General features: G+C 39.6%; 1 protein-coding gene across 1 annotated transcript in view; it reads left to right on the forward strand.

The window, feature by feature from the left end:
* The window catches only part of AIG1 (androgen induced 1), a 129,714-nt gene that overhangs the window by 42,256 nt on the left and 62,718 nt on the right, over window positions 1-24,740 (forward strand). Inside the window, exon 3 of the mRNA XM_068150895.1 lies at window positions 4,928-5,029. Coding sequence (XP_068006996.1) covers window positions 4,928-5,029 — 102 coding nt within the window. The remainder of the gene's footprint in view (window positions 1-4,927; window positions 5,030-24,740) is intronic.

Here is a 24,740-nt window from a genome sequence, read left to right on the forward strand (position 1 = left end):
CTGTGATTCTGTTGTTGTTCTTTTTAATAGAATACTCAATAGAATGATATCAGAAATCAACAGACCAATTTTCTATGCAGTAAAGTCTTATTCCACAAAAAGCCTGTGGACAACATGTCTTAGCTCTGTATTATTTTGATATAAGCCTGAGATGCTATTTAAATGCCTGAGAAATGAGGAAGCATCCATCGAACAAACATGCTCGCATAGGCATTTTAGAAGTTCATTACCAATTCTCATCTATACTGGCTGAACCCTCCCCCCTACCCCCTTTATCAGTGTAGTAATTTACACTGATATATCACAGAACAATTTACACTACTAAAGAAGTATGACACTCCCTAGAAAATCAGAGACTATACCAGTGGTTTAGACTATTCCTGTGTTTATCTGTTTGTTTCACACAGACATGAAGCTGCTGAGTTTCTGTGGTTAATTAGTATCTGTGTAAACTGTATATGATTTTATCAATATGTTGCTTGTAATTGTTACCAAACAAGAGGAAGAAGAGATAAAACAGGCATTTGTAGCTGTTTGAGACTGCGTTTAGTAGAAATAGCAAGAAGATAGAAAACCGATATTGTTACATATTATAATAAAGATTACTGCCTAGAAAACTACAAACTCTACTGTTAATCTTTTATGTCATGTGGATTTAATAGCTCCATTTGGGTCTGAGTCTAAGGTAGCCAGAATGTTCTAATGTTCTATAAACTTCTATAGTTTCAAAAACCTGTGATACAATACAGAGAAAGCCAGACATGATTTATCTCTTCTCTCTGTATTTGCAAAAGGAAAGCTTATCACTTTTCTTCTGTAGATTGACAGTGTTGCTGTTCTGGGATCATATCCCCAGGAAAGATGTGTAGGCATTTGCTGCAGCCTCCTTTTTACCTTGTTGTTTGGCCACACTACAAAATAATTCTATTTCCATACCTGGCTCCACCATTCAAAAATGTCTGTATTCTAGATTGTGGCCTCGTGTGGTGGCATGGTGGCTGGTGAGGGAACATGAGTGAGCAGTGATGCAATTACCTCTTGACTTCTATGACTCCATCGGAGTCTTCCCTGATTTTTAGTTGCAGCTCTTCGTAATCTCCTTCAAATTGGTTTTGTGTGATACTAGGCTAGCACTGGATCCCTTCTAAACCTAGTACCATGCAAATTTGTGCTTGCTGTGATCTACTTTTAATAACACTTTGCTTGTATATGTAGCCTCAAAGAAGCTCACAAACAATGTATTTATACTTGTAGTTAACCACAGATGTCTTGGGAGATAGAAAGCTTACCTTTAACTGTATTTAGAAGAAATATTGTCAAGGTCAAAGGGTTGGGGTTTTTTTTTTGTGTTTTGAGGCTATACAGGAAGTTAGTGAACTTAACTGTTCAGCCTGGCCAAAAACACAGAATGCAGGAAAACAACGTTCCACTGGGTTCATTTTTTGTATGCATAACATTTATTGTTTGGGCTCACTTTGCTTCCATTTGTGGTGTTTTGATAAGGCCACTTATTTTCTCTTTTGAATCACCATTTCCCAATTTGTCCTTTAAATTTTTCCCTTGACAGTGCCACATGTGCTTCTCATGTCTTCTGAAGCTTTAGAGATGAATGAAAGACAAAGACTCAAGGAATATCTTCTTAGATGAGAAAACAGAGTTTAGTTTTCAGCCTTTTTTTCCTGTTCTATGTTCAACAGTACATTAGATACCTACCACAAGTGAGATACTCCATGTTTTCAAGTAGTTTCCATGATCTCCTTGAAAATTCAAGGTTGCCTTTTGTTTGCAATGACCCTAGATAGGGTAAATGGCAAGTGAGGGACTCTTCTGTCCTTTTACATGTTGTTTAACCAAGTAATCATCATCTTTGGAAAGTTGACTCCTGTACAAAGCAGTGTAAAAACAATTGCTGGTGCCTGTTTTCTTCCTTGAAATTCAGGCCTCAAGTTTGTCTAAAGAGAAAGTGGAAGGATGACATTTATGCCATTTTTTCATGGGAACAAAATATTGTCCCCCTGAAAGATGTCTGGTGCATATGAGCAGCCTATTCATCCTGGTGCGTACCATGACAGTCTCCACAACAATGAGAAATTGTGCCACAAGGAAGACAGCATGAACATGATAGCTCTCATTTCTAATTGAGCCTCACATTTAGCTTTACATTGAGCCTTGAGTTCTGATTGAGCCTTACACAGTCAGTGTAAAGAAGCAGATCAAGCATAGAAGTGATTAAAAAATATCAGACCAACAGTTGGTTGTTAATCAAAGTAAAAAATTTCAGAAGCAGCCAAGGTAGCTAAGCAGCAAGTCCTTGTTACAGTTATCTTTGTCCAAATAATTCATTTGTATAGTTCATTGTAGGTCATAGTATAATAGTGTCATGGGTTCAGTTGGAATTTGCTGTTGTTACTCAAAACCATTCTGCCTCATGCCGTCTTTAAAATGAAAGTGCTGGCTAGAGTAAAGTACTATGGGCCTTGAAGTTCAGATTGTAACATGAGAGGCCTTCTGTTCTGGTTGCTGCTTTTGGATTCTGGGTTTTGGGGTTTGGCTTTTCTATGGGGATGGCTGTGGGATGGGTGGGTGTTTGGTAGCTCACTGGCTTGGGCTTTAGTTCGCTGGCTTCTGCTACTGCTTTATGCATTTTGCTACACTTCTGCAATAAGCTAAGGTAATTGTGCATTGTATTATCTCGTATTTTTTTCTCAGTAAAGCTTTTTCTCTCATACTCTTTATCTCAACCAAGATGTTTTTTCTATGTTATTTTTTCCTCACTTCTGTGTTGGAGGGAAACAGACAATTAACCTGTTTACAAATAGTTAATTTTTATAGTTTCTAATCTAAATGAACTAACTGTAAGGAAAGGTAAGGTAAACTATTCAGACTGGAAGGGATCTTCCCCAGGGTGTTGGGTTAATCTCAGATCAGGTCATCCCCTAAGATAGTTTACTTCTGTAGCACCTTGGGGTTTGCGCACTTCCTTTACCTTATGTCTGCCTTGTGATAGTGCTTTGCTAAGCAGCGTTTGCCGTCTGTAATTCCAGATGGTTGCAACTAGCTAGATTGATCCTGTTCCATCCATTGGCTGACTTTGGTTAAGGGACAGATGGCACGTCCCCTCTTTTCTTGTCTTTACCTCCTTGGCAAAGTCTATTGTTTTATTTTAGTCCCTACAAAAGTCACAGGTCAAAACATGCCATCTTTGTTGTATTCTGTGTATTAGGGTTCAACCAAATCCTAAGTGATTTTTTTGTGCTTTGAGACTTTCCTGGAAAAAAGCTGTATCAACTTTGATCTTCATTAATCTGAGAATATGTTTTTATGTCCCAGTTGGGCTTACCAGGTTCACAGAGACCCACTGTGATAATACATGACTTCTAGGAAGCCTATAGAGAAGAGGATACTTTGCTTCCATTTTCCCTGCTGTTCAGCTATTCATATCTTGGCACTTATGTGTCAGCAGGTGCATAAAAGCTAGGCTGTGCCAATGCCAAGACTGGCCCAGAAGAGAGACTTCTTATGGTACTTTACACTTGCAATATTTTTTGGTCTGTCCATCATAACTTTGTTTTCCCCTGGCCTCAGTGCACTAGTCAAATAGTCCAGGCTTATTCTGAGCAGGTACTGATAGCTATCACAACAGAGGGACAAGTGTTCTGGAAACCAAGAAACTATGTACTGTATTCACACTGAGGGAACAGTGTATTGGCTGGCTGAAGTCTGCATATCTGTGGTTAGAACAAGGTGCCATGGATAAACTGCAACCTCAATTTTAGAATTCCAGAGTCAGAAGTATATGAAAAAACTTGCCTACACTATCACACATACTAGTAATTTGCTGACCTTGCTGTGCTCACCTTGTATTTCTTGCACTTTCTTTTACTGACCCCCAAATTAGCTGTTAAATCATCAGCCATATCAGTTTAGATGTAACTGAATACTTCCCTGCTGATCTGAGTGAAAGTCCTATCTTATACCTCTCAGACTTTAAACTTGGACTTGTTACTACTGTTTAAGGATCCCCAAAAATGGACATTCAAAAGCTCCTGGCCCAAGTATTGGGTTTTATGTCTGTAAACAATAATCCTTTTATTACTAGAGCACTGTGACTCTTTCAAGGTATGAAAGCAATTTTGTTTTAATTAGAATATTACTTTGTTCTTTCCCCAGCTAATGTAAGCTAAAACTGTTATTTCTGTACATTTTTGTGGGTTTCCATTGTCTTGCTTTTCAGACATCAGGCTATCTTTAAAGAGTTTGTGCAGACTTTGGCAAAAATTTAGCCTAGTGCAAACTTTATCTGAGCCATCTGTCCTGTCCTTGGTCTAGAGGAAGTAATGGTCCTTCTCTAGGCTCCTGATTAATGGTCTCTGACAAGAACCAAGCCAAACCTCATATTGACAAACAACCTCTTTTCTGTGCATCCTAGTCCATGAATTGTTTGCAGAATGGTTAAAGAAAACTTAATTTTTCTTTTTAAACAATGCAATTTTGGTGGCTGACATGCAAAGGTACAAAGATGAGTTTATAGGCTTCTGTTCAGGGGTAAATGTTTCATATTTACATGTTCTATGAATTCCAAGTGATATTTTACCTGATTTTTCATTTTGTTTTCTATTCTGTCAGTGAAACATTATTTATGTGCCACATCTGCTGCTAAAGTACAGTTCTCAGTTGTAATTTGGCTACAGGCATGTATGTCAAAAAATCAGACTGTTTTCCAAGAAAAGTCAAAACCCCTGTGAATGCTAAGAATAATCCAGATCCCCACTGTTGGTTAAAGGATGATTTGGTCAAAAGCCAGTAATGACTGGCTCTGTCTGTAGATCATTTGCTATATTCCCCATTTTGCTATCCAAAATATGTAGGTAATTCTTCAGAAGCATGTGTTTTAAAATGCCTTGTCTTGTCTTTTTTCCCTTCATAGTTTGTTGTGACGATGTTTTGGAGCATCTATATCTACGACAGGGAACTGGTTTACCCAAAACTGCTTGATAATTTCATACCAGCATGGCTAAATCATGGAATGGTGAGTAAAGTAATGCAAACACCTCCTTGCATACACAGAATTGTAAGGAGCTAATATCCCTGTGCATGCCTCTGCATATGCTTAGAACTAATCCCCTCAGAAGTAATTAAGGAACATTGTTTGCAAGCAAGAATAACATCTTTTCCTGACTGTTTGAGTCATGTTTGAAATCATGTTAGGTTGAAGTAGTGAATATTTAAACTGATGTATGTCCTATGTCCCAGGCTGTTTGTGGGGATTGGCTCTTTTCTGTGATAAAGTATCTTTCACAGAGCAATGTCACCCCAGTCATGAGGAAATTTAATCAAGAGAGATTTTTGCACAAAATAGAAGTTCTGACTTTGGCAGATACTGCTTTTCAATGGTAGAAAGAAACACTTGAATGAATCTTTACCATTCTAACAAAGCAGATGAAAACACTTTAACTAAAGTGCTTGTTCAGGAAAATCTCACTGTGCTTTTTGGACTTGTATTTTTTTAGGAAGAAAAACCATAATTGCTCATTTCTCAAAAGTATACCAAACTTGTGTAGCAAGGATCTGAGTATTTTTACTAATGTGGAATTCCATTCATCAGTGCAAAGTTTCAAAATTGCTGGTTTGGTAATCACAAAAGTAGTGCCTTGAGAAGAAATTTGACCTTTTCATCCCTCTCTGCTATGTCAAATCAGATATTCATTCTCTCAACTCTATGTTTAAATGCTAAGGGAAGGGTAAAACCACACTTTGCCATCAGGTGCTTGCTACTGTTTATGCAGCATTTGGAGTTGAAAAGCATCATGTTTGTTTCTCTAGTTAAGTCTGTGCAAAATGTTTCATTATTACTTCGTTTTCCATATCAAGGTATGGCAAAACATTTGGCAGTGCTGTTGATCAGTAGATGACAGCAGAACTCATCCTCTAGGGTGTGTATTACCAGAGCAGGTCAAGATTTGTCCACTACTGCTGGGCTTGATAAATTGGTCCTTTATGGGGTGGAGCAGGTGGCAATGCTATTCATTTATTCTCTAAATTGGGTGTTAAAGGAGCACTATGCAAATTGCTACTGACAAGAGGAGCATTGGATTCTGCTAGATACTATATGTTTTTATGATACTTTGAAAGGAACAGCATGATATTATGTGTGTGTAGAACTAAGAGTCTGACGACTCCTGCTGTGTTTGTTCAGACTGTCCTCCCTTGAGTTTTGAGGTTGCAAACTGAATACTTGGAAATGTTGCCAAGTCATACATACACACATTCATTTTTTTTTTTCCCCACACCACACCACTGCCAGCTCTGTTGACATTTCTTTCAGGTGACATTCCACATACTGAATGTGCCTAGCCTATAAAATTTTTCATCAGTGTACGTTGTGAAGCAGTTGACAGCAAACAGCCCTATGTATTCAGGAAATATCCTCTGTACCATAACCAAAAGGCAGTTCAAGCTCACGTGGCTCTGTAGGAATGTATACTTACTGAAATATTTCACAAGGGCTTTTATTTGAGATTTTTTGACATAGCAGAGTTTGGTGAAAGGAATTGTGTGGAAATCATCTTAGACTTTTTTCAAGATGAAACATTTAGAAGGCAGTTTTGAAAGTCTTCTGTAAAGGGTTTGCTGTGTCGATGTCCATTTTTTGCAGTTCCTTTAGCTCAGTCACAGAGAAGGCTTATGGCTCGTGGGTTTTTCACCACCTTTCAGTCTAATTCTCTCTAATGTTTTATCCATCATTTTATCCTCACCAGTTTTCATACTAATCAATTCTGATGCATTAACCATTATAATACGAAGGGGTTCTTAAATGCTTTGAGAATGCTACCATCTCCCTTAGTAGCAGTTACAACTGTGAGATGGCAGATTTTAGAGACTGTGATAGGGGTCCCCCTGGTGAAGGGGTAGGACCTCTGGCAATGCAGTTTTAGAGACACTTGGATCTCTGGATGTTGTTTTATACAGAAAGAAACATTTATTCCCATCTTTTCCTGCACATTTTGCCAGCAGCTGTGCACATTCAGTGATAGCACTAGAGTTGGCAGGGCTCATTGGGAGGGCTTTAAACTAGGTTTGAAGGGGGTGGGTGATGAAACTAGTCTCTCCGGAGAGGAGACAGAGGGACGTAAACTAGAGTGAGTTGAGAAATCAGCAGCCCAGCTGAAGTGCATGTACACCAGTACATGCAGCATGGGTAACAAACAAGAGGAACTAGAAGTCTTTGGTCACCAGGAAAACTATGATGTAGTTGCCATTACAGAAACATGGTGGGATGATTCACACAATTGGAGTACTGCACTGGACGGTTACAAGCTCTTTAGGCGAGACAGGTGAGGGAGAAGAGGAGGAGGGGTGGCCCTGTATATTAGGGAGTCTCTTGATGCCACAGAACATGAGGTAGAGGATGAAAGCATTGAGTGCCTGTGGGTTAAAATCAGGGGGTTGGCTAACAAAATTGACATCCTGGTTTGAGTCTGTTACAGACCACCCAACCAGGATGAAGTGGTTGATGAAGTATAAGCAACTGGAGGCTGTCTCAAGATCGCCAGACCTTGTCCTTGTGGGTGACTTTAATCTGTCAGATATCTGCTGGGAACTCAACTCAGCACAGAGGAGGCAGTCCAGAAGGTTCTTAGAGTGTATGGAGAACAGCTTCTTGACGTAGCTGTTATGTGAGCCTACCAGGGGTCAGGCCCTGCTTGACCTGCTGTTTGCAAATAGAGAAGGTGGGAGATGTTATAGTAGGAGGCTGTCTAGGGTGCAGCGACCGTGAGATACTGGAGTTTTCAATATGCAGGGAAATAAGGAGGAGCAATACCAGAACCCTTACTTTGGACTTCCACAGGGCAGACTTCAGCTTGTTTAATTAACTAATTCAGAGAATACCCTGGGGTAGCAGCCCTTAAGAACAAAGGGCTCCAGGATGGTTGGACCTACTTCAAACAGGAGCTCTTGAAGGTACAGGAACAGGCTGTGCCCACATGCCGAAAGATGAGCTGGACAGATGGGCAGAGTGCAAGTGCCGGGTGCTGCACTTTGGTCACAGCAACCCCATGCAGTGCTACAGGCTGGGGTCAGAGTGGCTGCAGAGCAGCCAGGCAGGAAGGGACCTGGGGGTACTGGTTGATAGTAGGCTGAACATGAGCCAGCAGTGTGCCCAGGGGGCCAAGAAGGCCAATGGCATCTTGGCCTGAATCAGAAATAGTGTGGCCAGCAGGAGCAGGGAAGTCATTGTGCCCCTGTACTCTGCATTGGTTAGGCCGCACCTTGAGTACTGTGTCCAGTTCTGGGCCCCTCAGTTTAAGAAGGACATCAAAACACTTGAACGTGTCCAGTGAAGGGCAGCAAGGCTGGTGAGAGGCCTTGAGCACAAGCCCTATGAGGAGAGGCTGAGGGAGCTGGGATTGTTTAGCCTGGAGAAGAGGAGGCTCAGGGGAGACCTTATTGCTCTCTACAACTACCTGAAAGGAGATTGTAGACAGGTGGGGGTTTGTCTTTTCTCCCAGGCAACCAGCACCAGAGCAAGAGGACACAGTCTCAAGCTGCACCAGGGGAAGTTTAGGCTCGAGGTGAGGACAAAGTTCTTCACAGAGAGAGCTGTCAGTCATTGGAATGTGCTGCCCAGGGAGGTGATGGAGTCCCGGCCCCTGGAGGTGTTCAAGAAAGCATTGGATGTGGCACTTGAAGCCATGGTTTATTTGTCAGGAGATGTTAGGTATTAGGTAATAGGTTGGACTTGATGATCTCTGAGGTCTTTTCCAACCTTATTGATTCTATGATTCTATGATAATAGCAAGGGTGGCTATGCTGGAGCCGAATCTTGTACAACAAAACTCACACAAGAGATTAATCATCTTTGTCAGAGAGAAATATGTCAGTGAGAGGTGGGTTCCTTTTGTCCATGGAGCGTTGCTGATGAATCCCTATCTTCTGTGAGCTACCCTTGCAGTCCCTGGTGCAGCTCCTAAGGACTTGTGCCCTGATGTTACTTCTGTGAACGCTCTCCAGGGTTTTTTACAGCAGTTTCCCTTAAACACATATTTACCACCAAAAAAGCCACACAGAGGAACATGTAAAACGATGCATTTTCCACAGGAAAAGAGGCCTACTTTTACTGAAAAGTTGTATCCTCACGTTTCTGTCCAGATGTAGTGTGACCAGCTGTAATAATCTGCCTGACTGTCAACATGAGCCTTGAAAATCCACACGTAGAAAAGGAATTCTTAGTCATCAACTCATGGCTGTAATAATAGCCATCATATTTCCATTAGTAATATGGGCATGTCTCAAAATATTTGAGAGCATTCAAACTTTAGAAGCACTTTAAGATGTCTATCTTGAATGCTGTATGAACTAATGTTTTGAAGAGCTGACACAGTTCAGTGCATTAGCCCAAGCACAAGTGGTCTGGGCAGCAGTGTCTGCTGCTTTGTTAGGTTATAATAATTAATTCTTATCTCCCTGTTTCTTCTCTCCCTTTCTCATCCCTTCTCTGTGATTACAATATTATCTAGAGTTAAATAACTTCAGTTTTCTTCAATACATAGTACGCCTTCCTAATAATCAGAGATATCACTCTTTGATAACAACACTTTTTCAACATGTAAGAAATTCCTAATTATAAAAAAATACCTCTCTAGAAATGGAAAAATTGTGATCAGTGGTGGCTTGTGGTACCAGATGGTACCCCATACATACAGATAGTACAAATGTGAAAGGCATCACTAATACTGTACTATCACTAATCACTACTGTACATCACTAATACTAGTACTGTGCCATTAAACTGACAAATTTCTTCATCTCAGTCAGTCGATTCATCCATAACCAATGGCATCACTATGACTTGAGGAGTGATCAAGGGAAATCAATGGCAGCGTTGCTGTTGATTTTAGCAGGACAAGGATTTCATCTGTTTTATTATGTGAAAGAGCACATCTGAGTAGCTGAAACTAAGCTTCTGTCAGTAGAAATAGCTACCTGTGTAAAGAGAACTGCTGCTGTGTCAAGTTAGCTTCCTGTATTTATTAACTAAGCAGATAAATTCATCTTTGCTGGCTACAATTTTAGTTGCCAGAATACTGACTCTTCCATCAAAGATGTTGTTCGTATTCTTGAGACCATCCTGTGCTTTGGATCCACAGCAGCCCTTAGTTCCACAGTCATATTTTCCAAGGGATTCTGATGTCTGTCTGATATCTGATCTGATCAGTATTAGATATTTTTAATTAAACATTATAACCTTTATTGTTTAAAACTAGTGTGTCATAGTAATAGGATTATTATCAGCTCATTCGTTGCACCTTTATATGTTGGGACTGGGTGGGATGATGCATGGATAACATTGCTTATCTAGAGGTTGTATTATCTTCAATATTAGCACAGGCTATAAGACTAGAGGGTGCCCCTATTCCAACCAGTGCCCACACAAACAGATCTGTAGACTGAATTTTAGTTTAGGCATTGCTGATTTTGAGCCAGGTTACATGGCCGGAGTGTGTGCAGTATCTGTCCAAGTTAGCATGCCATTGCAGCAAGAATCCTCTGTTTTTTACAGACACTGTCCCAAATTGTTTTAGATACGTGAATCATCTTTTGTTTGTGGCAAGGAAAGCAAAATACAGACGCAGAAATTACTTACTGAGGATTTTAATGGCTTTGGAGGTCAAAAGCAAAGAATTGTTTTAGTATGAAAACTCCAGAGGTCAGGGAAATGGGAAAGGGAACACGCTCTGACTGTGTGGACTTGGAAAATTGATTATTGTGTGGGTTCTGTGCCACTAAAATCTGTATGAGGTCTTCCAGTGTTGTACTCTATTCTTTTTATGCTGCTTTGAGGAAAGAAAGACATTCCTAGAAAGACATAACTTCTATCCTGTATTCGAGAGAATGTACAAAATCTGGGACAAATAGCACACTAAGACAAGTTATGGAGAGGAATGAGGCTGTCCAAGTGATACATCTATTTATTTCACAATTTGACTCTTTTCTTATTGATGACTTCTCAGATGAAAAGCTCAGCCCACCAGAGAGTGGTACAGAGTCCCTCTGGCCATGTCTTCAATTTTTTTTCTCCCTGGCAATCTTCCATCCAGTGGCCTTGGTTTGGTTTTCCTTTGTTTTTCTAGTGGAAAGGCTTTTCCTTGATAGCTCAAGAAGTAGAAAAATAGGAAAGCCATGCAAAGTTCAAAATTCATAATAACTTGACATAAAAAAGAATAAAATATCCAAAACTGGTGAATTTTTTGACAAACCCAGCTCTTCATCATTAGTTGGGTCAGTTGCTGCCCAGCACTTGCCATCATGTACAAACAAGGAAATGTCTTCTTTCAGCAAAGTGTGTCCATCGAGCATGTCACCCGAAAAATCCTTTGCAGAAATAACTGATATTAAACAGTGCATTATGCTTCTTGGAGGAGGAAACAGCAACAACTTAAAAGATGGGTTTTATTATTGTCATGTGGTACTTACATGAAGGGCTTGGAAATTGGTAGTGTGTCAAAACCTGTAATAGCATAGTGCACCAAGAGTGAGAGAGGCTGCTAGGTAAAGGAGAACGGATTATCTGAGTGGCATCCTCTGGGAGCATTAGGAAAACCCCTTTACCTAGTACAGTAACAGCACATCAGTTTTTGTGAAGTAGGGAGCTGGCCTGAAACCACCTTCTGTATCTGCCAGAGGATACTCATCAGGGTAAGGTGAAGAAAGCTTTCAAACTGAACACAGGTGCTGAGTGCGACTCATTATTTGCTGTTTCCAGTAATCCAGAGAAAATGCATACAAAGGCTCCTCCTGGTACAGAAGATCCCAACACATAGTGATGAGGGATGTTTTATAAAATATCTTTGAGTACTTAGTGACAGATAAATATGTGAGCCCTGTTCTAGACATGAACATTGCAAATGAAAAATCTGAGAGCTGAAATCATCAGATTATATCTTTTGCAGAAGTTTTACCACCTTCTGTTGACAGGATCATGTTACTCAGTGCTAGCACAGAGGATGAGAGCATGTAGTGTCAACACCAAGTCAGGGAGTGACTACTGAAGGGGAGAAGAAGAGAGAATCAGCACAAAAAAGGAGGTTAAGGAAAAATAGTTGGAGAGGAAACAACAGGCAGGAGAGAAAAGACAAATCACAGTCAGCTGATGCTGTTCCAACTGTTACCTAAAAAAACCCAGACCAAACCAAAACAAATCCTACAACAAAACCAACCCAAACAAACAAAAAAAACCAAACAGATGAATAACAGGTGAATGAAAAAGGAGCCACAGAATAATGTAGACATGCTAGAACAAACTCAGAATGCTAAAGAGGACCTGGAGGAGGAGAAAGATGAGGAAGGAGGAAGAAAGGAAATTAGGAAAATTAAGGAAGTGGAAATGAAAAGAATGTCTTCTTACCATATCTTTCCATTGTTTTCCTGGGAAAACTTCCCTGAAATCTATCAATTAGAGGAGTTAGGAGCAAGGAGATGGCTTATTAGTACTGCTGTGAGAGGGAGGAGTTGCTTCTGTTGCTCTTGGATGTAGGCTTTCAGGGTAGATAAACTAATATTTGCACAGTGACGTACCAGGAGCTTCAAATGCTTGTGAAAGGTTTAGGATTAAAACCACCTGCAACCATGTAACAGTATGAGCCCTGTGTTCATATAAATTGTGTCTGTGTGATAACTGTAGAATGGTGTTGATGTCTTTGCATCTCTTTATATATTACCTGACAATGATTTACATTATTTTTACTGTCTGACCCTCAAAACTTCAGTCCTCCTGTTGAAAACAAGCCAGTGGAGAGTGGCTGTAATTTTTCATATCAGCTGTGAAATGTGAATTGCATTGCTTATTAAAACATATATGCCCTTTGCTAAGGGTTGAAGGCATGCTGGAAAATCACATTTTTGAGGCACCAGCATTAAGGAGATCTACTGTCTGTATTTCAAACCACCCTCTTTTAACAGGGTATGAATCTGGAAGTACTAATGATGGTAATAGTAATAATAATACATGATTTATCAGGTACATGGTTTGAAGGTTAAGTTCATAGGTTCAACTTTAAAATCAGTGCATTTTTGGTGAAAAGCTATGTTCCCTCCTCTCTCCTCTCTCAGTTGAAATCAGACACTTGTTTATCTTTTGACATAATAGATTTCTGGGTTTTTATTCCTGATTTTTTTTTTCCCAGGGAACATAGGCAGATAAGAGAATCAAACAGTAAGTGATATATTATTATGATCAATGATTAGTATATTCAAATGGTGTCTTTTATCATGAAAAGAGAACATTTCACTGGAAAAAAATAATGTATTGGAGGGAGTATTGCATGTGTTGAAGAAGATTTCATATGGCAGTTGCCAGCTATAGCTTGTGTACTGTAAAACATCACGTGTGTCACATCCTGGAGGTGGTCACTGCAAAAAGCTCTGTTATTTTAGCAGGCCATGCAAGCACAAGGAGGGATGCAAATATTTATTTGAAGTTATAGTAGTTTAATATGTATTTATTGACTATAATTATGCCTTATGATTACAGTAAAATGCAGTGATGTATCCTTGGACATGCTGGTTACCATTCATTGGCACTTAGATAAGAATTGTAATGGACATACAATAAAGGGGAATCGTGCTACATTTTTTGTACCCACTTTACTAAGCTGTGCTACTAGTATTCACACATGTGGCAAATATGACTTAATCAGACCACAAATATTTTGCAACATTCCATGGTATCTCAGTTATTTGTTTAATTTGCTGCTATGGCAACTGGATTCCATCCTTTCAGATACTTTTTTTCACACAGCCTATGATCTACTTGGTTCAAGCTTGGCAGACAGTTTTTTCCTTCAATTGAAGGCATATGCACTAACTCAGTGACCAGATTTTTACCGATTTATCCTGTTTGGAAAAAGGGTTATTTCACATGGACACAGTACCAGAAGAATCAGCAGATCTAGTGCAGGAAGGCTGAGCCCAAAATCTTACATGCTTTTTCCAGCCCTTGAAGTTGGTGGAATAAAAAATACTAGTTGTCCCTGTATCCTGAGATTGTTACTGCTACAGCAGTGCTAATAGAAGGACATATTTTGACGTTGTTTATGTAACAAATTACCACTTTTAAAAAGTAACTTCTTTCTTTGTTAATTGCTGTCTTTTTGCATGTCTTTGTATTTGGAAACAAACATCATTTCTGCAGAAATCATTTCCTATCCAGATGATTAATATGTTGAAGTTTTGCCGCAGCAGTAATGCTGATCAGCAGAAATAAAGGACCTGGGGACAACTTTGGGAATTACTTTTGCTCTTGGTGTGCTGTGAGCTTTGACATAACCTAATGTCTGCATTGCTGTTCAGTTTAGTCTCCATAATTTTACTTTCCCACATAGCTACAAATAAGTAAAAGCAGCATACATTTTTAGTAACTCCTCAAATATAAGAGACCCAGATTCAGGATGTAGCATGAAGGGTATTTTTGGCAGACATGTAAACTGTTGCCATTAGTCGTGCCAGGCCTACAGCTAACCCTTTTGCCTTTGGCGCTGAAGTCCCAGCCTGGTGCCTTACTCAGGAAAAGCCATCACCTTTCAGAGGTGCCTGTTTCAGTGAAACCATGAGGGTGACTGAGGTGACTCTTTTCCTCTCTAACACCACAGTTATCTAAGCAAGAAAAAGCACAGACCATGAAAATGTCTCAAAATGGCAAAGGCAGACCAATAGCTAATACATATTCTTAGATCGCTTTTACGACGTTAACTGGTAATTTCTAACTCTTCACAGCTTGCTTTCTCTTCAAAACAAGTAACACTGCATATTTGAAGTGCTGTTTAAACTCTTGTTTTTAAATTTCCATTTTATTCCTAGTTCTGCTGCTGTTGTACTGAATAACCAGAGCGAAAACAGGCAGTGTTTGATCTAAAGGACTTTTTGTAAGTCTTCATTAGCTAACGACTGTGTTTAGTGGCACTTTGTAATGATAGAAAAGCACTGCTGCTTGTTACTGAGTTTATAGCACTGTGTCTGATGCTAGTTATGAAGTGTCACAGGCAGGAGACCTGTTGTGTCAAATGATGCTGTGTGCGCCTGCATGCTGCTCTTCACCATGCTGGCAGCTTGTTGGGGCACTCAGAGGTGTTTCCCTTCCATGAGCCCCAGTGCCCCATGCATTCACTCACAACAGAGAGACCTCTAGCAAATTACTCGGAGGTTCATGGATGCAAATGCAACTGAGAGTCAGGGTTGGTATTGTTGTGCATTCTCCTGCAGAACAGAAGCAACCTCTGCTTCAAATAATATTAGTTATGGTTATATACCAAAGTTAATGCTCCTGGTATGTCATAAAATACTCTAGGCTGACACGGTGCGTGCTACAGAATGTTCAAATATACCTAGAAAGGAAATGTTTCTTCATCAAAAATAGTTATAATATTCAGGTCACATCTTTATGTTTGTTTCCAACAGGAAGCAATTTTATTTGCATTATGGGGCTTTTTTATTCTGTTACTTTGAGCTTTAGCAGCTATCTATAAATGATACATGTAGAGTTCCAACTTGCTGAGTCGCTCCCATGCACATTTTTGTGGCTTCCTTTGCAAACACAGTATGTAACATAGAGTTTTGTAATGAACATTTTATGGGAAGGATGAAATATGTATGTCAGTCTACTGAACTCGGTATTTTAAGGCACTTTTTAAAACAAACAAATGGGAACTGATATCATTTTCTATAAAGGAAAATTCCATCTAAATGTCTTTTTACTAATACACAGACTTGCTGATGTTTCCATTAACAAACAGAATGGTGTTGGCTGCAAGTTTTTGCAGCTGCAAATCATTCTAAGAGATTAATATATCTGCTCTTAGATCAGAGACCAAGGTGGATGTTGGCATGTTGGTCTTTTCTCCTGAAGCAGAGGAATGAAAGGTGAAAATAAGAGGGAATTTGAAGGAGAAAGAAATGCATGTGTCAGAAGCTAAGAGAAAAAGTGATAGCCTTAGAGATTAAGGAGAAGAAGACAGCGAGCAAAGTAGAGGAAACCAAATACTGAGGTGATAATAGTAGTCAGCTGGAGAGAGCCATAGAACATGGAGGTGATAATTGTGTGTACTGTACATCACTGAGAAAATAGCTTGAAAAGGAAGTTTAAAGTACCCAGTGTATATTGAAAATGTGACTTTATTTGTTCTAGAGCAACGTGCACAAATTTGTCTTCATTTGGTCTTCTTGTGACTGCTGTTCAAGATCACTGTTTTCAGAACAATTTTTTTTTGCCAACATTTTTCTGTATGCAGAAGTCAGAAGAGATCCACTCACTGCATCTAATATCCTCACTCTGTGGGTCTTTAGGTCTCACGATTTGCCTGAGCACTATGCTACTGTCCTCTCACAGTTTTATTGTACATGATGCCACTTTGGTAGGATTACTGTAGTGTGTATATTTCTAGTAGTGTGTATATATATATATACAGTATATAGTATAATTCTTGTATATTATATATAGTCATATATATATATATTAGTAACAATATTGGTACCTAGTACCTTTTTAAAGAACATCTTCAACAGTTTTATTTAAGCTAAACACTCTTGATGCAGATATGAAATTGTTAGTCCTCAAATTTCTTTCAGCCAGGACAGGTAAAGACTGACAGAAAAGAGTTGCTATTTGCCCTCTGTTACAGAGGAGAAGCTAAAACATGGAATTTTGAAGTTGCCTGTGGTGACAGGCAGTTTGTTAAAGATTGAGCTGCAGAGTGAACCTGTATTTACATCATTAGCCAGTGCTTTTATTTAAAAATGATCCTCTGTCTTCAAACCAGGCAAAGAAGAGAAATTCACAGCAAATGAACATGCATTCACTTTAGTTTTAAACTCAGACTCAGAAGGGACTCAATTTTTGCATTCGAGAGATGTTGCTCTAAGTCCTGCTTCACTTAGTTACAATAGGCATTTCATTATTTTTGCTTGGTTTATGTTGCTGGAAGCACAGGTTCATCTCACTAACTGCTTTTGTGTTTATGTTTGTTTCTAGTATAGCAACTACCGTCAGCTTACTCCAAATCATTTGATTTTGGGCGTACATTTTCTTCATACAGAGAAAAATCCCCTAGGTTTCCATTCCATCTCTGATGATGATTGAGTTGAGAAGAAAGACTCTGACTTGTAAACAGAAGGATGATTTAAGAAAGATGAACTTGGAAATTGAAAAGATATCAAAGGAGAAAAGGTTCCTCTCATCTGCCCTAAGATTTGGAATTCTTTTTCCTTTTGCTGTCCAGGAGTACTGCTGGGACCAAAGAGTGGGGTGTAGCCACTAGTTTAAATCAAGGAAAAATGGGAGTTTTGCTTGCAGATTTCTTAAAAGATCTTTCAGACGTTTATTTATGGAGCCAAAGCTATTTCAAAAGTCAAAAGTTGCAGTTGCACTTAAATGGCAAGAGGAAATAAAAATACCCTTAAGACAGAAAATAACTTGGCGCAAAAGTGTGTCACTGACCGTGAAGTATAAGTAGCGGCCACAAAGAGTTTTACTTTGATTATTTTGACTGAGGTAATGTATGTTTACTAGACACAAAGTTACACCAGAATGTGCAGTGACACGTTGTAGAGGCTTGCATCCACTTTGGGAAGTACCTTTCTTCAGGCAAGAATTCAGTGTTTACCAGTCCTGTCTCAAATCTGAGCTCTACAGCTTAACTGGCACTAATACAAATATTCACAGCTGTATAAAAAATGTTATTTAGTTCACAACAGTAGCTATGGTTACCTGCATACTTTCATTGCCTTATTCATGTGTAATTCTTTATTTTTTTTCTGGAAATACCATTACCCTGTAATATAATACTGTACAGCCTCTTGGTAAGTTTTACAGTGTGAGGAAGAACATTTTGTGGTGAACCCGAAAGCATATTATACCAAATTGGCTTGTACATGGAAGATTCCCACCTGTATATTCATTGCTAGGCAGAGAAGGGCGAGTCTGAACACTGTGTGACTGCATTTTCAAAATATAAATAGGAATATGTAAAATTCCTTGGCATTAAAAGGTCTCTGACAATGTTTTAAGTGCACAGCTTTTAAACAGAACTAGCTCCTTCTTGGTCGTCTCACAGGTGACACAGACTAGGCAGTTCCTGTCAGTACATGTCAGAACAGCGAATTGTTCTCATTTACTCTGGCAGGGAATGTGAGCCCCAGCAACCTCACAGTGTCAGAAAGGTAGAAAACGGCTTTGATTTTACTCCTCTCTCTCCTTACTTCTGTCTGTACAGCTCAGTGCACTCAGTGTAGATGCAGTGTACTTAAAAATCTAGAGAGTTTGTTATGTTTGTGGCAACCAGTCTTTTAGCATAACTGCAGCAGAACTCCCAACCATGTTCTAGCCTTTGCTGAGAAAATAAAATAATACTTAATATTTCCAGATATCTCAGCTCATTTTGCAAACAGATTAAACTTCACAAGATCATTAAAGACAGCTTACTTAGGCTTATGTATTCTTTTTTTAATTGAAAGATGTAGCATTGATTCTGAAGGAATAAACCCACCTATCTCATTAAATTAACAACAGCAGCAAAAGGAATAAAGGATATTTAAGCTGCACCAGGGGAAGTTTAGGCTCGAGATGAGGAGAAAGTTCTTCACTGAGAGAGTTGTTCACCATTGGAATGTGCTGCCCAGGGAGGTGATGGAGTCACCGTCCCTGGAGGTGTTCAAGAGGGGATTGGATGTGGCACTTGGTGCCATGAGGTCTGTGGTGACAGGTTGGACTCGATGATCTTTGAGGTCTCTTCCAACCTTGGTGATACTGTGATACTGTGATATTTGCCTTAATCTGCTGAACTCATCTGAACTCTTTCAGATTCCTTACTATTGTTACTATTGTAGAGCAAGCTTAATGTGCTAAATACAAAATAATGTTTGAAAGATCCTATCCTTTGGCATTTTCATGTCAACAGTGAAATCTGGGAATTTTATAGGTATTGCACAGACCTTGGACAGAATTTCTGAAATTAAATTTAAAAATGGCTCTTGTAAGCTTTGGAAACCTTGTTGCAAGTGTGACAGTTTTAATATACTCTCCAGACCTGTTTTCAGTGCGTCTCCCACAGCAAGGAGGAAAATGGCATTCGGATGAAAATTGCTGTAGCGAAGCCGGCTGTTGCCACAGTCTGGCTTCTCTTACTGACGTAGCACTGCCAGCTTGGAGCTATTTATAGGCATTAGCTTATATCTATCCATGCATGCACATCTACTACTCTCTTCAGATGTTGTGCTCCTGAAGAGGCTGGTCTGAGGTTTAAAGATATATTTTTCCTTTCAGGGGTCAGTTCTTTCAGCTGTCCTTCTTACCAATTAGTAGGCATTTGGCAGGTGCTCCCAGCCCCAACAGATCCCTCTTGCATCAGCTTTCTTGCATTGGCCTTCAAGAAGATGGAAGACAGTTGTAATGTTTTCAAAATCTTTAAAAAATAGTTTCTTACAGTACAGAACTCTCTCCCTCTCCATCACCTTACGATTTTCACATCTTTTCCTCCTTTTCTTAAGTGAGGGTGTTATGCCAAACTCTTCAAAAATACTACTTGGTTCCATTATCTTGAAGCTACGACTTGTCTCAGTTGGCAAAAAAAAAAGTCCTCTTTGTCAGAGATCACAGCAAAACTTTGGTTTTCTTCTGACTGCAATGAAGTGTTTTGGTGTTGTGCATGATTTATAGCAGAAATAAAACCTGTTCTCTTTCATTTTCCTGGTGATGAATGCTGGGCAATAAACCCTTTCCCCAAGAGCCAGTCCTTGCTAGGGGCAGAGGTATTGTTTAAGTTTGCTGCGCCACAGCACAACTCAAGCCTTGTGTGGTCTGCAGCATTCTCTTAACACTTCATGCCTATGTACACCCATCCATAAATTAGATACAAGCCACCCAAGCACAGACTTTCTGCATCCAGCACTACACTACCTTTATCCAGGCCATAAATCCCCAAATGAGATATATTCCCTGGCAGAGGGAGTGAGAGCACACTCCCCTGACATAGTAGCTTCAGCAGCAGCAAGCCTCAGGCTGCAGCTATGGGGTACATTATATCTTGTGCCACCTTGTGCAACATAGTGATGTAGCACCATGGGCAGCAAAAAGATCTGGTAGCTGCTAAATTTGTAGTGAAGGGCTCAAAACAAAATTAAACTGAGGAAGCAAAATAACAGAACAAGTATTTGATTCATATAAACCATCACCTCTCCCACTGTCACGTTCTCAGTTCTATAGGTTATTTCTGTGCCACGTGGCTCAGAGACATTGGGGATGTCATGGGGGAGGATCTTTCCTGCTTGAATAGTGTGGGAAGCATTCTGCAACTATTAAGTTGGTTCTTTTCCTCGCTAATGGTGATGTTTAGTTAGTATCTGTGTAATAGTTTAGTTTCTCACTTGTGGTAATTTACTTTTGAAGAGCGTTTAACTTACCCTTCTTGCTTTCACCTAAGATTAACTTGAATTTTAAACAAAGATATTTTTGCAGAAGTATTTTTGCATCAAATTCATAAGTGGCCTTCTCTGGAAAGGTAGTAAATTTTACTGTCCAAGACTTGGGTCATTTTTCTTCCATACAAGCATCCTAAAGCCATTTTCCCTGCTCCACTCAGTACTCCCCTCTGCCTTATTTCATTTCTTTCTCTATGGAGCTGAAGAAAAACACATATACATCTCTCTCTCTCTCTCTCTGTTTTTTCCCTCCTGCAGTATTTTGTCCCTCAAAGATTTGAAGCAATAGGTGCAGTTTCTGCTAATGCAATTCTTTCAATGGCAGAAAATTATAACTGCAAAAGCAGAAGTTACTATAAGCTGTTGATATACAAAGGAAAGTCACAGCCTCACAGCATGAAGTTTGAGTTTTAGCTGTGACTTCTACCATTCATATGTGTTTAAGCCCTCCTAAACAGAGGAGATGTCACGCTTAAATTATTTTCAGCTTTTGACCTTTTCAGTTCTGAACTTCCAACCACTAAAACATGAGGTTTCCCTGGTATTTATTTCAGAGGACAGGTTGAGGTGAAATGTCAATGTGAAGAGGAAGGGAGAATAAAGTCTCCCATACAGTATTATCTGGGTATCCATTGTACAGTTAATACAAATAAATCAGTTTTACTAGAATTTGTTGGAGTGTTTTTGCTGCTAAAACTCAGACCACATGGGAAACAGTTAACAATCTCCAGATGTGAAATGGAAAAGGCCATCAGCAGCAGAGAAAAAAATGTACTTATCTCAGTGAGGAGGGCTACTGCAGCTGGAATTCATGGAGATACAAAGAGAAGGCAACTACTCTGAAAGCATGTGAAAATCAACATTCTTCCTCTTGCTGTGTTCATAGCAGGGCATTTGGGAGATCTGATGTCCTACCTAGATGTGCAGTGAAGGAGCTACCCAGGCAGAACCAAGCTAAGCTGTCTAGCACACACCTCAAGACAGGGTTGGTTGTTTTGCCTGTTATTAATGATTGAAGAAATGCCACCAGGAGTGTGATGGAGTGAAGCCTCATGGGACTAAAACAGACTTGGAATCTTCTTTCCTTCTTTACTTTCCTTTGTATGTCTGTCCATAGGTAAGCCTTGGATGGCATTTGGCACCATCTCACTTGTCACATCTTTATTAAACTCTGTCCACACAGAGGCTGTTTAAGGAAACTAGATTCTGGGACAAAGAGTGGGTTGGAATCTGCTTGCTTTGCAGATACTCTGTGGCTAAGTGAATTTCTTTCACTGTAACCTTTTCCACCTTACAGACTGAAAAAATGGATAATAATGATACACAGATCCTTTTCCAGAAAATGTTATGGACCTGTGGACTTGTTAGGAGGATCTGAGTGGCTAATGAGACGTCTGGCTTTCAAAAGGCTGATGTTTAGTTGCACTGGTCCCTACACAAGTTCAGGGAAAATGAATGGGCATAAAAATACGTCCATCACCAAATAGCCTAAGGTGTAGCACATAAAGCTGTACTTAGAACAAATTATTATAGACATGTTGTCAGGGATTATTCCTGTTGCATGATGTTCTGAAAACATCTCTGTTTGCCTCAAGGGAATGCCCGTCTGCCCTTCTTATGATCCATGGGAAAAAAAACACCTTGTGGTAAAGGCAAATGGAGAGCTTCCAATGTCTAGTGTCCATCCTGTTTTTGTTCCTAGTACACCATCTGAAGTGATGTGTTTGTCAGGATCATACTGGTACACAGTAAAGACAGAAGGAGAGATTTCAACCTTCAAAGTCCTATGATTACAAAAACTCTCTAAGGGCATTGTTATTTTGGAATTGCATTGTTAGTTTGGAATTAATATGACTTTTTGAAATGTTTATCATGTTTTATAGTTCATATGCAATAGCTTCAATACTGCTTAAATTCCATCCCCAGTGCCTCTGTGCAAATACTTTGCCCATCCACCTGGGCATTATTCTTTCAAAGATCTATCCACTCACAGAAACTAATGACACAGGATGCTCTCAGGAACTATCCTGTGCAGTAAGTTCTGTATGCTATGCACCAGTCCTTCTTGTCAAGTATTTCTTTGCATAATCTCTGTGGAATATACAGATAAACCCTTAGCATCCTATGCTGGTGCCAATATTTTTGGGCTTTTCACCAGGTTTCAGTGGTCTTGATGGTAACCCTGCAAGCATTAACATGTGAATGGTCAGGCTTAAAAAGAGCAGAGGCAAGTTTTGGAAATTTGCCTTGGTAGTTTAATCCTTAAGCTGCTTGACACATCATGAAGAATTGTTAAACCTTTTTTATTGAACAAAAGCTAAGATTTGCAACTAATCATGGAAGTTGAGGATCAGATGCCTTCAAGAACTGGGGGGCTCAGCCATTAACCAAAAGAGTCTGTCTGAGTAAATACAGTCTGCTACAAAACAGTTTTTGCTTGAAAGGTTAACTCATATGTATTGTTTTTACTTTGTCTACCTTATTTTTGTTGAGTTTTCTGTATAATGTAAACTAATACTCTGCTGCTTCTTATAAATCTTAAGGTATTTGCTGAAACATTCCATATTTACGTTTCAGTGGCTAATCCTTTCTCCCACATTAATTCCTTCCCAGCACCTACCATTTGGGGGCAGATTGCTGTAAATGGAGTAAACATCTTAATTTTGCTTTAGATTTGCACTTTTACTTCAATACTTCTTCAGGACATTAGTTTAGTCCTGTGGCATAAGCCCTGTTGGAAAACATTCTTCCATGTTCCATCTTCATTGCTCCAGCTGTGCTCTCCTAGTTGGTACTGGGCTGTGTGCTGTGAAACTAAGGTTTTCAGTGTGTTGCTTACTCTATGGTTTAAGGGCAAAGTATGTGGTGGCAATGTTATTAGCACCATATACTTTATTTGCCCTTCTTGGCATGTCCAATGCATGGTCTTACCACACCTGTTCATTTTTCTACTCTTTAGATCCTGAGCACAGAACACAGTGTGACCACACATTGCTCCTTTTGCAATTGGAATTGCTTTGTTTTGGTTCATGCTGGGGAAAAAAAAAAAAGAGACAGGCCAGGGTTTTTTCTTCATGATTTTGTACCAATAGATCTTTTTGTGTGTGTGTATTTCATACATTTTCAAAATGGAAGTCTCAAAATAATTCATTCTTAGTTTAAACCTAAACCGTATCTTCCATTGATATTTCATGGTTGCACTTGTGTTTCTTCAAGCTTGTCAGTCTGAGAGAAGCATCTTATAGTTTCAAGGTAGTTCCTGAAGCAAACAGGGAAGTACAGAAGAGATGATGCATGACATGGAATTTTGGATGGAGTTTATTAAATCCCAAACTGGGGAAAAGAAAGCTAGGGAGTCACTTGAGTAATGAAGGAGTCTAAAATGTTGCCTGAATTTGAGCTGCACTAGAAATGTAGCTGCTTGTAAGCTTTTCAGGGGCTTGAGTGAGAACATCCACCTATAAAGACAGGTTGGGAGATGGGTGAGCAGTCTGTATTTCAGCCTTACCACACTGGGCTCAGTGGTGCACAAATTTGAAAAGAACAGTTTCCTTCAATTTTGGCATGAAAAGCTGTGACCTGTGCGTTGTAGGAGGTCAAATGGGAATCAACAGGGACTGCCGCAGCCTGAAGTCAGTCTGCAAGGTATTAGTGTTGCATCTAGCATGTGAACATGCACAGCTACACCTATCCAAGGCTACACACTTACTGCTTGCATACGTTCCTGTGTGTTGCATCTCACACTGGTTTGCAGTAAATGATTCTCATTGCTCTTGAAAATACACCCAGAGCTGGGGTGTAACTTTGCCCTTATAATTGAGTGAATGGCTAAGTGGGTATCTGAGGACATTCATTAACCTAATCCTTCCTCTGAATTATCTTTTGAATCCATTACCACTCTTTTTTGCCTTTCCTGCATATTAGAGGCCAAACCTCCCTGCAGGCTTTGCCTATCAAGTTATTTTATATACAAACAGTATAGCCTCTCACTGAACAGATCTCTCCCCAGAGCACTAGTGGGGAAGTCTAAACAAACAAGCAACCAAAAGCAATTTTAGTATGTTTAAAAAAATACATCAGCAACCCCCTCCCCCCCTGATTTACAGAGTTTTAAACTGTCCCAGGTGTTGCTGTGGTTAAGTTATTGGCTGCCTCCTTGGCTTTGACACTGAAAGTCAAACAAGGGTTTTTTTGCCCTGCTTAGAGGAGACATGAGCATCATCTCTAGTTTCTTTCAGACTTTCCTAAGTTATTAGAAAGGAGGCTACTTCTAT

Source organism: Melanerpes formicivorus, unplaced genomic scaffold, assembly GCF_026170545.1.
Source record: "Melanerpes formicivorus ecotype bairdi unplaced genomic scaffold, bMelFor1.0.p_v2 SCAF_2, whole genome shotgun sequence".
NCBI lineage: Eukaryota > Metazoa > Chordata > Aves > Piciformes > Picidae > Melanerpes > Melanerpes formicivorus.